Source organism: Bombina bombina, chromosome 2 (assembly GCF_027579735.1).
Source record: "Bombina bombina isolate aBomBom1 chromosome 2, aBomBom1.pri, whole genome shotgun sequence".
Lineage (NCBI taxonomy): Eukaryota > Metazoa > Chordata > Amphibia > Anura > Bombinatoridae > Bombina > Bombina bombina.
In genome coordinates, this window is record NC_069500.1 from 169,632,492 (window position 1) to 169,648,474 (window position 15,983).

The 15,983-nt window shown below is 40.2% G+C and overlaps 1 protein-coding gene across 1 annotated transcript in view; it reads left to right on the forward strand.

Moving 5' to 3' along the window:
• ERBIN (erbb2 interacting protein) overlaps positions 1-15,983 on the forward strand; it is a gene marked incomplete in the record, with an annotated part of 752,109 nt that overhangs the window by 647,872 nt on the left and 88,254 nt on the right. The window contains 2 exon segments of the mRNA XM_053701342.1: positions 7,675-7,774; positions 8,183-8,304. Of these exon segments, the coding sequence (XP_053557317.1) occupies positions 7,675-7,774; positions 8,183-8,304 (222 nt within the window).

Consider the following 15,983-nt stretch of genomic DNA (forward strand, 5'->3'; position numbering starts at 1 on the left):
CAAAAGGCTGGCAGCTGTGCCAGATGTTCAAGCATTTGTTCAGGCTCTGGTTAGAATCAAGCCTGTTTACAGACCTTTGACTCCTCCCTGGAGTCTAAATCTAGTTCTTTCAGTTCTTCAAGGGGTTCCGTTTGAACCCTTACATTCCGTAGATATTAAGTTATTATCTTGGAAAGTTTTTTTTTTGGTTGCAATTTCTTCTGCTAGAAGAGTTTCAGAGTTATCTGCTCTGCAGTGTTCTCCGCCCTATCTGGTGTTCCATGCAGATAAGGTGGTTTTGCGTACTAAGCCTGGTTTTCTTCCGAAAGTTGTTTCCAACAAAAATATTAACCAGGAGATAGTTGTACCTTCTTTGTGTCCGAATCCAGTTTCAAAGAAGGAACGTTTGTTACACAATTTGGACGTAGTCCGTGCTCTAAAATTCTATTTAGAGGCTACTAAAGATTTCAGACAAACATCTTCCTTGTTTGTTGTTTATTCTGGTAAAAGGAGAGGTCAAAAAGCGACTTCTACCTCTCTTTCCTTTTGGCTTAAAAGCATTATCCGATTGGCTTATGAGACTGCCGGACGGCAGCCTCCTGAAAGAATCACAGCTCACTCCACTAGGGCTGTGGCTTCCACATGGGCCTTCAAGAACGAGGCTTCTGTTGACCAGATATGTAAGGCAGCGACTTGGTCTTCACTGCACACTTTTGCCAAATTTTACAAATTTGATACTTTTGCTTCTTCGGAGGCTATTTTTGGGAGAAAGGTTTTGCAAGCTGTGGTGCCTTCCGTTTAGGTGACCTGATTTGCTCCCTCCCTTCATCCGTGTCCTAAAGCTTTGGTATTGGTTCCCACAAGTAAGGATGACGCCGTGGACCGGACACACCTATGTTGGAGAAAACAGAATTTATGCTTACCTGATAAATTACTTTCTCCAACGGTGTGTCCGGTCCACGGCCCGCCCTGGTTTTTTTTAATCAGGTCTGATGAATTATTTTCTCTAACTACAGTCACCACGGTATCATATGATTTCTCCTATATATATTTCCTCCTGTCCGTCGGTCGAATGACTGGGGTGGGCGGAGCCTAGGAGGGATCATGTGACCAGCTTTGCTGGGACTCTTTGCCATTTCCTGTTGGGGAAGAGAATATCCCACAAGTAAGGATGACGCTGTGGACCGGACACACCGTTGGAGAAAGTAATTTATCAGGTAAGCATAAATTCTGTTTTTCTTTCACTTATCGTTTTTATTTTACTGCAGCTGTATACTCATTATGCTCCCTTGTTCTATATGAATTATGCTAGTTTCCGTAGTGCTTTTCAACCATCAAGATTTTTTATCGTTTATATTATTATAAGTGATAGAATGGTGCATGGTGACAATCACTATGGAAAGGAGCGTATTTCATATAGAACAAGGGCACAAAATGAGTATCCTGCTGCTGAAAAATAAAATCGATAATTTGGAAAAAATACTACTTTTGGGGTGTAAGCAGGTATATGACACATATTGATATCAATAATATTTTTATATAGTTTTTATGCACAATTTACTTGAACGTAGCTTGTGTTACGAATAATACAATGATAATAAAATGTTGACTATATCAATATGTGCCATATATATGCTTCCATTTTAAAATTATGATTTGTATTTATCGTCCTCAGAAAATTAGTGAAATATATATTAAAAAGTTCTGATTCATGCCCTTATTCTGGGTATGCCCACAAACTCGGATTCAACGTTACAAACCGATTTTAAATTATATTTGTACTGTACGCTATTAAGTGTATATTTATCTTTCATAATTACCTTACCGTAACAATTGGTGGGCAGCAGGTAAAAAAAAAAAACAGCTTTCACTTTTCAATACGATATAGTGAGTGACATGATCGCATAGCAATCAATGGGTGCAGTGCATTGGCTTAAAATTGACCTTCACTTTAAACTTCAGACACCTCTGCACCTTGGCTTTTCCTTTCTCTTCCTAACTTCGGTCGAATGACTGGAGTGGGAGGGAAGGGAGGAGCTATATATACAGCTTTGCTGTGGTGCTCTTTGCCTCCTCCTGCTGACCAGGAGGCATAATCCCACAAGTAAGGATGAAATCCGTGGACTCATCGTGTCTAAAAAGAAACAAATTTATCAGGTAAGCATAAATTTTCTTTTTCCTTTCAACTTGCTCCATTGATTTCAGAAGAGGGTTTTAATCTTCCTTCGGGTTCTGAGGGTATTCTCTCCTTCTCGGGGGGCCTCAATTGAGGTTTTGTGTTACCCTTTTTTACGGACCTGTGTGTAGGTCCGGCGACTTAGGTTGCCTGGAGCGTGCCCTCTGTCCGGGGGTTGCTTTTGTGGTCTGTTTCTTGCTTGGCTGCTGCTTCTTCCTCGCAAGTACCCTTTGTGTCGTCCTGCTATGGACTCTGTTCTCAAACTTGGGGTTTTTCACCTGGGTGTATTACACACTTTTTCATGGTCGAATGCTTTGGTATTCTATGGTCAGCCACTGGGAGGACTTTACCTCTTCAGTTGCATTCCGCGCTTGCAGGATGTTGGAGAGATATCTGTTCTGTCTCTGTGCCCGGTCTTATCCCAGGTCTCGCTTGGTATAGGCGTGGCCTCTTTTTTCCCTGTTTGGGCCCCTTTGGGTCTGTATGAGCTGGGCTTACTCTTGGATGTGTTCTTTTTTGTATTAGGGAACATTTCACTTTCCTCAGGTTCTCCTTTGCCTTGTCCGTTTGGGGGTTTCGGCTGGTGTCCCCTTCATTTGTGGGGGGTGAGCGGTGGGGGACCGTCTCTTGGGCGACGGTATCTTCTGGAGGACTGTTGGCTCAGTCGAGTCAGTTTGCGGTCTCTAGTTTGGCTTCTGGACTGACTGCGTTTTTTTTATTGGGTAGAGGTTCAGGCCTGGTGCCCTCAGTATGGGCCGCCTATTTACCCTCCCGTCGTGGCATACAGTGTCCTCTATAGCTTGGGTATTGTTTTCCCAAAAGTAATGAATGCTGCTGTGGACTCTTTCCAGTTAAGAAGAAAAACATAAATTATGCTTACCTGATAATTTCCTTTTCTTCTGATGGAAAGAGTCCACAGCTCCCCACCCGTGTGGGAGGAGTATTTAAGCCTTTGGCTGGGGTGTCTTTGCCTCCTCCTGGTGGCCAGGTTCTTATTTCCCAAAAGTAATGAATGCAGCTGTGGACTCTTTCCATCAGAAGAAAAGGAAATTATCAGGTGAGCACAATTTATGTTTTTTGAAAGTTTTGTTCTCAAATCTACATCTTTTTTTGGGGTTAATCTGCATAATTTCTCTTGTCAATATTTTTGGAGAGGCTTGTGATCCAGTTTGTTTTATATATATATATATATATATATATATACCTACCTTTTTTTTTATCCCCATTTTTGCGCCTGTTTTTGTTTTCTCTTCTTACATAGATATTGATGGCAGATAAGAGCCATAGACCCAGCAAGTCTGCCCGATATTACCTAACAGTATAAACTTACCTAGTTTGTAGGATAGCCTTATGCTTGTCCTATAAAGTCCCCCACAGTGTTTGTCGCTACTACCTCTTGAGGAATTTTATTCCATAAATCAATCACTCTTTCTGTAAAGAAGTGCTTCCTCAAATTACTCCTGAATCTACTACCCTTCAGCTTGAGATCATGACCCCTTATTCTTGAATTTTCCATTTTATGTAAAATACCCACTAAGCCCTTTAACGTACTTGAAAGTTGCTATCATATCACCTCTTTCCCTTCTCTCCTCTAAGCTATACATATTTAGGTCATTGAGCCTATCCTGGTACATTTTATTTTTTAAACCTTGTACCATTTTGGTAGCCCTCCTTTGCACAGATTCAAGTTTGTTAATATCCTTCTGAAGATATGGCCTCCAGAACTGCACACAATACTCAAGATGAGGCCTAACTAATGATCTATAAAGTGTCATAAGAACCTTACTATTTCTGCTGCACATACCTCTACCAATACATCCAAGCATTCTGCTAGCCTTACTCGCTGCATTACTAGATTGTTTACTAAGTTTTAAATCATCTGATATAATAATTCCCAAGCCCTGTTCCTCATCTGTAACAGTCAGTAAAGTGTTTGTCACTTTCCTGCCACAGGTGTCTCTGGGACTGGTCCTGCAGCCTCCTCCTCTTGGTGCGTTAGAGTACTTCTTTCTTAGCTCCTGTGTCAATGCATACTGCACAAGATTGGCTTTTATACTGGATGCAGGTCTCCTGCAGCTTGTTAAGCACAGAAGAGTGAGTTCTGACAGGTAAGTAGGTACTTGCACTCACATAGCCTGCAGGCTATTAGCATGAACATGTACACATGATTCACATATTTTTGGCACATAGTTACATTCACTAGATAACAGTGCATACAGTTTTAAGCACTTTTGGCCAATTTTACACAGTAAACTTGAGGTACTGTCTATTTAAATGTATTTCTGGTATTTAGTGCATGCTAGAACTCTGGTTCTGATTCTCAGTAGGCTCTCAGATGATTAGGTTTTTTTCTGAACCTTTAGAGCTTATTTTTAGAAGTTTCTAAGCTTATTTCTGAGCAGACCTCAGGGAGTAAACACTGCAATTGCTCCTCAGAGTCTTAGAGTGTTAAGCACCCTTAATAACTAGAGTTTTGCATAAATTTATATTTATTTAACCCTTTATTGACTCAAACGGTCACTTTTTATGTCTTAGAGTTGAGTGGTGTGAGGTTCCCAGAATGTGCAGGGAGCGGGGTCTCCTCGTGAGGTGAGGTTTTTTTATCAACATCTTAGTGCTCTGTGCAATATTCAGAGCTCTCCAGAGTTGGCCCCAGTTAAGACTGGAGTCTTTTCTGAGGTTTCAGTTAGACAATGTCATAGTGGTGGTTTTCATCAATCATTAAGGTGGTACTCAAAGTGCATTAGCGATGAAAGAGTTAGCCCACATTCTGACTTTGGCAGGACACCATCATTGCATGATTTTAGCTATTCACATTCCGGGTATGGGCAATTGAGAACTCGGACTTCCTAAGTCGTTAGTACCTTCACCCCAGCAAATGGTCTTTGAAACAGTAAATTTATTGTGAATCATTGGGGAAAGCCAGCCATACTCCTTATGGCTTCTTGCTTGAATTACAAGCTACCCCAGTACTGTGCAAGATATTGAAATCCACAAGTGACTCTATTAGATGCACTAGGGATTTCCTAGTCATTCAATTTGAGTTACATCTTTCCTCCTCTTGTTTTTGCTGTTGCAGATAATAGCCTCAGTGATTTTAATTACTTTTGCATGGCTTCGCAGGACTTGGTAAGCAGATCTGGTACAATTGTTCTCAAGTCAGCCTTGGTGTTTTCCTCTCAGGAAGAACCTTCTGTCCCAAGGCCCCTTCTTCCATCAAGATCTCATATGTCTCAATTTGACAGCTTGTCATTTAAACGTCTGATTTTGTCTGAGAGAGGTTTTTTCAGATCAGTTGATAGACACTTTGATTCAGTCCAGAAAGCTTTTTATAAGACGTTAAATAAGTCTTATAAATCCTGGAAATTCTTAGTCTGGAAAATTTTTCTTTACTGATGAGAGTCTAAGAATTACTATTAGAAAGTTTTTTCAGATTTATTGAATTCTTAAACATTTTTTGTTGTATGGTCTGGCTAAAGGTTTATCGGCCAGTTCCCTTAAAGGCCAAATTTCTGCGCTTTCAGTCTTGTATCACAAGACAATTTCTATACTTCATGACATTTATTTCTGTTCAAGATTTGATCAGTATAAGACTTGTTATCAGGCCTGCTTCTCTGTGGTTTTGAGTGTTTCTTCAGACTCAGCTGTTTGAACATATGCATAGTCTGGACATTCAGCTGCTGTCTTGTAAGATTTTTTTTTCTTAGCCATTTCCTCACAGCATCTAAACTTCTGCTCTATCTTGTGATTCTCCTTGCCTGATTTTTTTTTATCACGTTAAAGCAGTTTTAAGAACAAACTACTCCTAAGGTTTTCTTCTTCTGAAATGATCAATTAGGAAATTTTAGTCCCATCTCTTTCCAACACAAAAAATAAATAAAAAATCACTAAAGAGAGATCACTTTATAACTTAGATGTAGGATGGGCTTTGGAATTGTATCTTCAAAATACTAAAGAATTAAGAATTTCTTCTTTCCTGTTTATCCAAGGGACAGAAAGCTACTGCAATCACCTTGGCAGGGTGGCTTGAAGCTTTGATTTGTGTAGTGTACTTAGTATTGGGGACGTCTCCCCCTGAATGAATTACTGCTCTTTCTACCAGAGTAGTCACCAGTTCTTGGTTTTTTATAAATGAAGCTTTCATTGAACAGGTGTGCAAGACCACTACATAGTAATTCTTTCATACTTTACCAAATTCTACCATTTTGATACGTTTGCTTCTTCTGAGACCTGCTTTTGGTAGGAAAGTTATGTAAGTTGAAGTGCCTGTTTAGTACCTGCCTTAACTGTTTTTACCTCTCTATTTCATAATGGTCTATTGGACTTAACAGCCTGGGTATAGGATCCCACATGTGATGGCTCTGGGACTCTTACCATCTTATGAAAGAAAACAATATATGCTTACCTGATAATTTAATTTATTTCACAATGGGGAGAGTCCGCAAGACTGCCCTTATCTTTTCTATAATAGTTGGCGGCAGTACCAGTTTGCACTTCTTTTACCCTGATTTTCCTTTCCTACTTTCTTCTTTTCTCCTTTCTCTTGTCCATATGCATGACTAAGAAATCATGGGAAAGTGGAAGGGATTAAAGCTCAGTTGTGTGGGGTGTTTTGTGTCCTCATGCAGGACTGGACTTTAAAGGCATACTGAACCCAAATGTTTTCTTTCATGATTCAGATAGAACATACAATTTTAAGAAACTTTCTAATTTACTCCTATTATCAATTTTTCTTCCTTCTCTTGATATCTTTATTTTAAAAAGGATGAATGTAAGCTTACGAGCCGTCCCATTTTTGGATCAGACCCTGGATATCGCTTGCTGATTGGTAGCTGAATTTAGCCATCAATCGGCAAGTGCTAATACAATTAAATTAGAACATTGCTTAAAATTGCATGCTCTATCTGAATCATGAAAGAAACAATCTGGGTTGAGTCTCCCTTTTATCCCACATGTGATGGCTCGTGGACTCTTACCATCATAAAAATAAATGAATTTATCAGGTAAGCATAATTTTTAGTTTTTTTCCTAAACCCCTATTAAGTTGTCTAGTCTGGTCTCTGTGTGGCCCTGTGTGCTAACTTGTGATGCATTAAAGGGTCCTAAATGTGTTAAAAGAAAATGCTCTAATGCATTAGAACATTACAGTATAATTCTTCCTATCCTGTATCTAAGGGAGGTGGCGGGAGGAATTTGACCAATAAAAAAATTGCAGCAAAGTAGATGTTAATGCATTCAAAAAATATCTACACTCACCTAGTATGTTCAATTAGGTGCAATCTGCAGAAATTCTTGTATTTACTGGATGTTTCATGTCCCTTTATGCTGATTTATTTTGGGCAGGTGTGATCTACACTTGGTTACAATTAATTTTTGCACTCGATTAAAGAGTAGTAGTATATAGCCGTAGTAGTATATAGCCATCTTTTCACAACGGCTAAAACAATGCAAACTGTTCCAGCAGTATATTCAGGCAAATCAAAATTGTCATTTAAATTTCATATTGTTTTTCTGTCTAGTCCAAGCCACTTATACCACTCCAAAAGGAAACCGATAAGGACACGCAGAAAACTGTCCTCACAAACTATATGTTCCCACAACAACCACGAACTGAGGATGGTAAGAAATGAGATTATACCACATATAGCAAATTATCCTATCCTTTTTGTGAAAGCATTTACTCCAAAATAATCCTAGCAAAAATTTTCTTTAAAGACTTAAGAAAAGAAACATTAGATTTAAAAAAACCTTTCATAAAAGTATTACCCCATTATTATTTAATTAATTTGTTATAGGTATTTGCAAATACATAATTGGTGTTCTTTATTTTTTATCATTCCAAAGCTTGCGCAATATAATTTACCAATAACTGAAAGTGTTATAGACAAGCATTTATTTCTAGTTGTGTAAAATACTGCAATGGCCTACTACATAGTCTAAGCGCTGTCACGTAGGAGGAATTGTACACTACGCAGAGTATAACAAAGATGCTAATGTTTCTCTAAATTCTCTGTAATTGTTTTGCAGTAATCTTCTCCTCAGATAATGAGAGTTTTAACCCCTCTTTATGGGAAGAGCAAAGAAAGCAGCGTGCTCAAGTTGCCTTTGAGTGCGATGAGGACAAAGATGAGCGTGAAGTTCCTGCACGGGTCAGTTTTTCTCTTTAGAATTTTAATACCTTGAAATGGATGGGCTGCTAGTAAAGTCTTAAAAAACAATTATGGGGTTTCCCTGGTAATGAAGGGGTTACTGAGTAGATTACTATAAAGAAAGTTCTTAATAAACAAAGGCTGGCATGCTTCACATAGGTATGCAGAATGTATTTACAGGTGTATCTTCTCACATTTACCTAAGGGGAAATTTACTGATAAACAAAATTGTTGCAGGTACAATATAGTTCTAGCCATGTTTTTGTTTACGTAAACAGATTGGAAATGGCAGACTTATAAATCAAATTACCTGGGTCACACATTTTTTGTGTGCAAATTTGACAAGGATTCTTGTTTAAACCCGTTTTGGGAGCATGTAAAAAAATGAAGTTATGTGACTAGAGTTTAGTTTTAGATTTTAGTTCAATTAGGACATCTTTTTTTAACTTTTTTTTTTTATCATTCGGGTTCAAATGACTTGTTAGCAATTATCTGTCCTATCTATTTTTTGGTTTAAATACATCTGTAAAGGGTCATATGAATGTTATTTAATGACCAAAAAAAAAAAAATCTTTGAAGTAAATGTTCTAATGCTGGCAATGCATAGGTTTATATAGTCACAAAAGCCAGGGAATCAAGAACTTTTGTTGATAATACCACATAATTAGTGACATTATAAACGGTATCATCAGTGAACTTAATATTAAAAGCAAGTTGTAGGTTTATTTTTAAATTAAGAGGAAGTCAAGAGCTACCATTATAAATCTTGGCACGTTTACATATTTTTTTTTCTCCATCCTAATATTACTTTTAAGAGAAACAAATCAACATGTTTTCCATGGCCTGCTTGAAAATTATGCTTAAAGGGACAGTTGGATAGAGCAGAGACAACTTTATAATTTGCTTACTACTATCAATTTTGCTTACTACTTTTGTTGTCATTTAAAGGGATGGTCTAATCAAAATTAAACTTTCAAGATTTAGATAAAGCATGCAACTATAAGCAACTTTCTAATTTTCTCCTATGATCTAATTTACTCCAATTTGTATTTGCTCTCTTGGTATCTTTATTTGAATGTAAGCTTAGGAGCCGACCCATTTTCTCCTACTTTGGTGTATCGGGTCCACGTCTTCATCCTTACTTGTGGGATATTCTCAATCCCTACAGGAAGTGGCAAAGAGAGCACACAGCAGAGCTGTCCATATAGCTCCCCTCAGGCTCCGCCCCCCCAGTCATTCTCTTTGCCGCTCTAACAAGTAGCATCTCCACGGGGGTGGTAAAGAGTATGTGGTGTTATATTTGTAGTTTTATTTCTTCAATCAAGAGTTTGTTATTTTAAAATAGTGCTGGTTTGTACTATTTACTCTGAGGCAGAACAGTGATGAAGATTTCTGCTGAGAGGAATATGATTTTAGCACCAGTAACTAAAATCCATTGCTGTTCCCACGCAGGACTGTGGAATACCAGAGAACTTCAGTTAGGGGGAACAGTTTGCAGGCTTAACTGCTTCAGGTATGATCAGTCATTTTTCTAACAAGACCAAGTAATGCTAGAAGACTGTCAGAAATCCCCTCAGGGATAGGTAAGCCATTTTTCTCAAACTCTGTATAAAATAATGGCTTAAATTAAGGGCTCAATGCTGGTTGACACTATTGTGGGCTTAATCGATTGCTTATTAGCATGTTTCAGTATGCATAAGGTGTTTTTTTAGACTTTTAAAGCACTTATGGGGTTTAATATTGCGCCTGGCACATAATTAGACACCTAATCTAGTCTATAAGGCCCCACCACTCTGGAAGGAAGAGAGAGGAGGCCTCATTTTCACGCCTCAATTGCGCAGTTGTTTTGACTAGACAGTTCATGCAGCTTCACGTGGGGAGTCCAGAGACATCAGAAAGGACTTCAGAGAGGCTTATTTCTTACTCAAATAATCCCTAAGGAAGGTAAAAGCCACAGTAGAGGCTGTGGCATTGTACTGTAGTGTTTTTAACCGGTTAACTGCTGTTCTTAGCTCCGGTTTGGGCATTAAGGGGTTAATTGGTCTGAAAAATTGTGTGCAATCTTTTCAAAGCATTAAGACAATGTGGTAAAAATTTCATTAAAATCGGATGATTTTTTGATGTTTTTTTGATGTTTTAGTAATAAAGTGTGCACTTTTATTATTTAAAGACACAGTAACGTTTTTGTCAAAATTATTTTTTATTGCATTGAAGTTCTGTCTAACTCTGTCAAACATGTCTGAACCTTCAGATAGCATTTGTTCTGTATGTTTAAAGGCCAAGGCGGTGCCCCCATTAAACTTATGTGTGAAGTGTGCTATAGCGTCCAAACAGCTTAAGGACCGCACAGTCACGCTTATAGACGTGCCCAAAATGATTCTTTAGCTGAAGGTAGTGAGGATAGTCCACTATCCTCTCCTTCTGTGTCAACACCAGCTATGCCCGCGCCAGCGATGCCCAGTACATCTAGCGCACCGATTCCTATTACTTTGCAACAGTTAGCGGCAGTAATGGATAATTCTCTCGCAGCATTTTTATCCAAACTGCCAGCTTTTCCAAGGAAGCGTGATAGCTCAGTTTTAAATACAGAAGATGAGCAAGCAGACGCAGCGGATAATTTATCTGTAGTGCCCTCACATCAATCTGATTTGGCGGTGAGGGAGGGCCTATCTGAGGGAGAAATTTCTGACACAGGAAAAGTTTCTCAGCAGGCAGAGCCAGATACCATAGCATTTAAATTTAAGTTAGAACACCTCCGCGCCCTACTTAAGGAGGTCCTAGCTACACTTGATGATTGTGACCCTTTGGTGGTCCCAGAAAAATTGTGTAAAATGGACAAATTCTTAGAGGTCCCAGTACACACTGATGCATTTCCGATACCTAAGAGGGTGGCGGATATAGTGACTAGGGAGTGGGAGAGACCAGGTGTACCTTTTGTTCCCCCCCCCTATATTTAAGAAAATGTTCCCCATTGTTGACCCCAGAAAGGACGCGTGGCAGACGGTCCCTAAGGTAGAGGGGGCAGTTTCAACACTAGCTAAACGCACGACTATACCAATAGAAGATAGTTGCGCTTTCAAAGATCCTATGGATAAAAAATTAGGTTTGCTTAAGAAAATTTTTGTTCAACAAGGTTTTCTTCTTCAACCAATTTCTTGCATTATTCCTGTAACCACTGCAGCGTCTTTTTGGTTTGAGGAACTAGAAAACTCGCTCCAGAAGGAGACTTCTTATGATGAAGTCATGGACAGAATTCACACCCTGAAGTTGGCTAATGCCTTCATTACAGATGCCGCTTTTCAGTTAGCTAAATTAGCGCCGAAAAATTCAAGTTTTGCTATCGTGGCGCGCAGAGCGCTCTGGCTAAAATCTTGGTCGGCGGATGTGTCGTCCAAAACAAAATTGCTTAATATTCCTTTCAAGGGTAAGACCCTATTCGGGCCAGAGTTGAAAGAAATTATTTCAGATATCACTGGGGGAAAGGACCATGCCCTTCCACAAGATAGACCTTTCAAAGCTAAAAATAAGTCTAATTTTCGTTCCTTTCGCAATTTCAGGAACGGACCTGCTTCTACCTCTACAGCCACTAGGCAAGAGGGTAACGCATCCCAGCCCAAGCCAGCATGGAAACCATTGCAAGGCTGGAACAAGGGTAAACAGGCCAAGAAGCCTGCTGCTGCTACCAAGACAGCATGAAAGGGTAGCCCCCGATCCGGGACCGGACCTAGTAGGGGGCAGACTTTCTCTCTTTGCTCAGGCTTGGGCAAGAGATGTTCCGGACCCCTGGGCGCTAGAAATTGTCTCTCAGGGGTATCTTCTGGAATTCAAGGACCTTCCTCCAAAGGGAAGGTTCCACATGTCTCGCTTATCTTTAGACCAGATAAAGAGACAGGCATTCTTACGTTGCGTAGAAGACCTTCTAAAAATGGGAGTGATACACCCAGTTCCAACAGCAGAACAGGGACTGGGTTTTTACTCAAACCTGTTTGTAGTTCCCAAAAAGGAAGGAACTTTCAGACCAATCCTGGATTTAAAAATCCTAAACAAATTCCTCAGAGTTCCATCATTCAAAATGGAAACCATTCGGACAATTTTACCAATGATCCAGGAGGGTCAATACCAAGGGGCATTGCAGTAGCACCTTACCTAGACGACATCTTAATACAAGCGTCGTCCTTTCACAAAGCAAAGGCTCATACGGACATTGTTATAGCCTTTCTAAGGTCTCACGGGTGGAAGGTGAACATAGAAAAGAGTTCTCTGTCCCCATTCACAAGGGTTCCCTTCCTTTCTGACGGAGGTCAGGAAGTTAAAGCTTTTGAACACTTGTCGAGATCTTCATGCCATTCCTCAACCCTCCGTAGCTCAGTGCATGGAGGTAATAGGACTCATGGTTGCGGCAATGGACGTGGTTCCTTTTGCTCAAATTCATTTAAAACCACTGCAACTGTGCATGCTCAAACAGTGGAATGGGGATTGTGCAGATTTGTCTCCCCAGATACAAATGGACCAGAAAACCAGAGACTCACTCCTCTGGTGGTTGTCTCAGGATCACCTGTCTCAGGGAATGAGTTTCCGCAGACCGGAGTGGATCATTGTCACGACCGACGCCAGCCTCTTGGGCTGGGGTGCGGTCTGGGAGTCCCTGAAAGCTCAGGGTCTATGGTCTCGGGAAGAATCTCTTCTCCTGATAAACATTTTGGAATTGAGAGCGATATTCAATGCGCTCCAGGCATGGCCTCAACTAGCGGAGGCCAAATTCATCAGATTTCAGTCGGACAACATGACGACTGTAGCGTACATCAATCATCAGGGAGGAACAAAGAGTTCCCTGGCGATGAGGGAGGTATCCAAGATCATCAAATGGGCAGAGGATCACTCCTGCCATCTATCAGCAATTCACATCCCAGGAGTGGACAACTGGGAAGCGGATTATCTGAGTCGTCAGACCTTCCATCTGGGGGAGTGGGAACTTCACCCGGAGGTTTTTGCCCAGTTAACTCAACTATGGGGCCTTCCAGATCTGGATCTGATGGCGTCACGTCAGAACTCCAAAGTTCCACGTTACGGGTCCAGGTCCAGGGATCCCAAGGCGACATTGGTAGATGCCTTAGTGGCGCCTTGGTCGTTCAATCTAGCTTATGTCTTTCCACCGTTTCCTCTTCTCCCCTGGCTAGTAGCCAGGATCAAACAGGAGAAGGCTTCGGTAATTCTGATAGCTCCTGCGTGGCCACGCAGGACTTGGTATGCGGACCTGGTGAATGTCATTGGTTCCACCATGGAAGCTACCTTTGAGGCAGGACCTTCTAATCCAAGGTCCATTCACACATCCAAACCTAGTTTCTCTGCAACTGACTGCTTGGAGATTGAACGCTTGATTCTAGCTAAGCGTGGGTTTTCGGAATCAGTTATAGATACTCTGATCCAGGCTAGGAAGCCTGTCACCAGAAAAATTTACCATAAGATATGACGGAAATATCTTTGCTGGTGCGAATCCAAGGGTTACTCATGGAGTAAGATTAGGATTCCAAGGTTACTATCTTTTCTCCAAGAAGGATTGGAGAAAGGTCTGTCAGCTAGTTCTTTAAAAGGACAGATATCTGCTCTGTCTGTTTTGTTACACAAGCGTCTGGCAGCCGTGCCAGATGTTCAGGCTTTTGTACAGGCTTTAGTCAGAATCAAGCCCGTCTACAGACCTGTGGCTCCTCCATGGAGTCTAAATTTAGTTCTTTCACTTCTTCAAGGGGTTCCGTTTAGATATTAAGTTACTGTCTTGGAAAGTTTTGTTTTTGGTAGCTATTTCTTCTGCTAGAAGAGTTTCTGAATTGTCTGCTTTGCAGTGTAATTCACCCTATCTGGTGTTTCATACAGATAAGGTCGTTTTACGTACCAAACCTGGTTTTCTGCCAAAAGTGGTTTCCAATAAGAATATTAACCAGGAAATAGTTGTTCCTTCTCTGTGTCCTAATCCAGTTTCTAACAAGGAACGTGTGTTACACAATCTTGATGTGGTTCGTGCTTTGAAGTTTTATCTAAAAGCAACTAAAGACTTCAGACAAACATCATCCTTGTTTGTCATCTATTCTGGCAAGAGGAGAGGTCAAAAAGCAACTGCGACCTCTCTGTCTTTCTGGCTGAAAAGCATAATCCGATTGACTTATGAGACTGCTGGAAGGCAGCCTCCTGAACGAATTACAGCTCACTCTACTAGAGCTGTGGCTTCCACATGGGCTTTCAAGAATGAGGCTTCTGTTGAACAGATCTGTAAGGCAGCGACTTGGTCTTCACTGCATACATTTGCCAAATTTTACAAATTCGATACTTTTTCTTCTTCGGAGGCTATTTTTGGGAGAAAGGTTTTGCAAGCAGTGGTGCCTTCCGTTTAGGTTACCTGACTTGTTCCCTCCCTTCATCCATGTCCTAAAGCTTTGGTATTGGTTCCCACAAGTAAGGATGAAGCCGTGGACCGGATACACCAATGTAGGAGAAAACAGAATTTATGTTTACCTGATAAATTTCTTTCTCCTACGGTGTATCCGGTCCACGGCCCACCCTGGCATTTTGGTCAGGTTTATATTTATTTTTGTAAACTACAGTCACCACTGCACCCTACGGTTCTCCTTTTTCTCCTAACCGTCGGTCGAATGACTGGGGGGGGCGGAGCCTGAGGGGAGCTATATGGACAGCTCTGCTGTGTGCTCTCTTTGCCACTTTCTGTAGGGATTGAGAATATCCCACAAGTAAGGATGAAGCCGTGGACCGGATACACCGTAGGAGAAAGAAATTTATCAGGTAAACATAAATTCTGTTTTTTGTTCAGCACCTGGGTAACGTGCTTGCTGATTGGTGGCTACATTTAGACACCAATCAGAAAGTTCTACCCAGATGCTCAACCAAAAATGGGCCGACTCCTATGCTTACATTCTTGCTTTTTCAAATAAAGATACCAAGAGAACAAAAACATTGATAATAGGAGTGAATTAGAAATTTGTTTAAAATTGCATGCTCTATCTGAATCATGAAAGTTTAATTTTGACTAGACTATCCCTTTAATAATAATTCTAGGTGAGTAGAGGAGCATACACATAAATTTAGCCATCTAGCAGCAGTTTGCAGCAATGTGTGTGGCAATGTTATACATTGTTGCAAACACTGCTGCCATAGACTGCTAGAAACACTTGCATGCACCTAAGATCCTATCAGCCTACACAGAATAACTCTTCAACAAAGGATGCAAAGATACCAAAGCAAGTGGATAATAGAAGTAAATTTGAAAGTTTGTTTAAAATTGCACTCGCTCTCGGAATTTTAATCTTCTTTAACATCTTGGCAAGAAATCTTCTCCCCATATATACTACATGTTCTCTGAAATAATATCTTACTGAGATAAAAATAGACATTTCACATCTCAGTATAAGTGGTTGTATTAATGTATTTTTTTATTCATAGTGTTTAAATCCATATCAGTATACTTGTGTGTACCGCAGATTTTGAATGACTGTTCCACATAGCCGCAACAGTTTTTATGAAATACATTTAACAAGCTAAAATACAAATACACAAATTTGTTTAACTTACCAAAGGTTTTTTTTTTATCATGGTTTGCTCTTACTGCCTGCTGCTGAAAGGCTAGCCCATATATATCAACTACCAATTGTCTGTTACTAAAGACCTTTAAA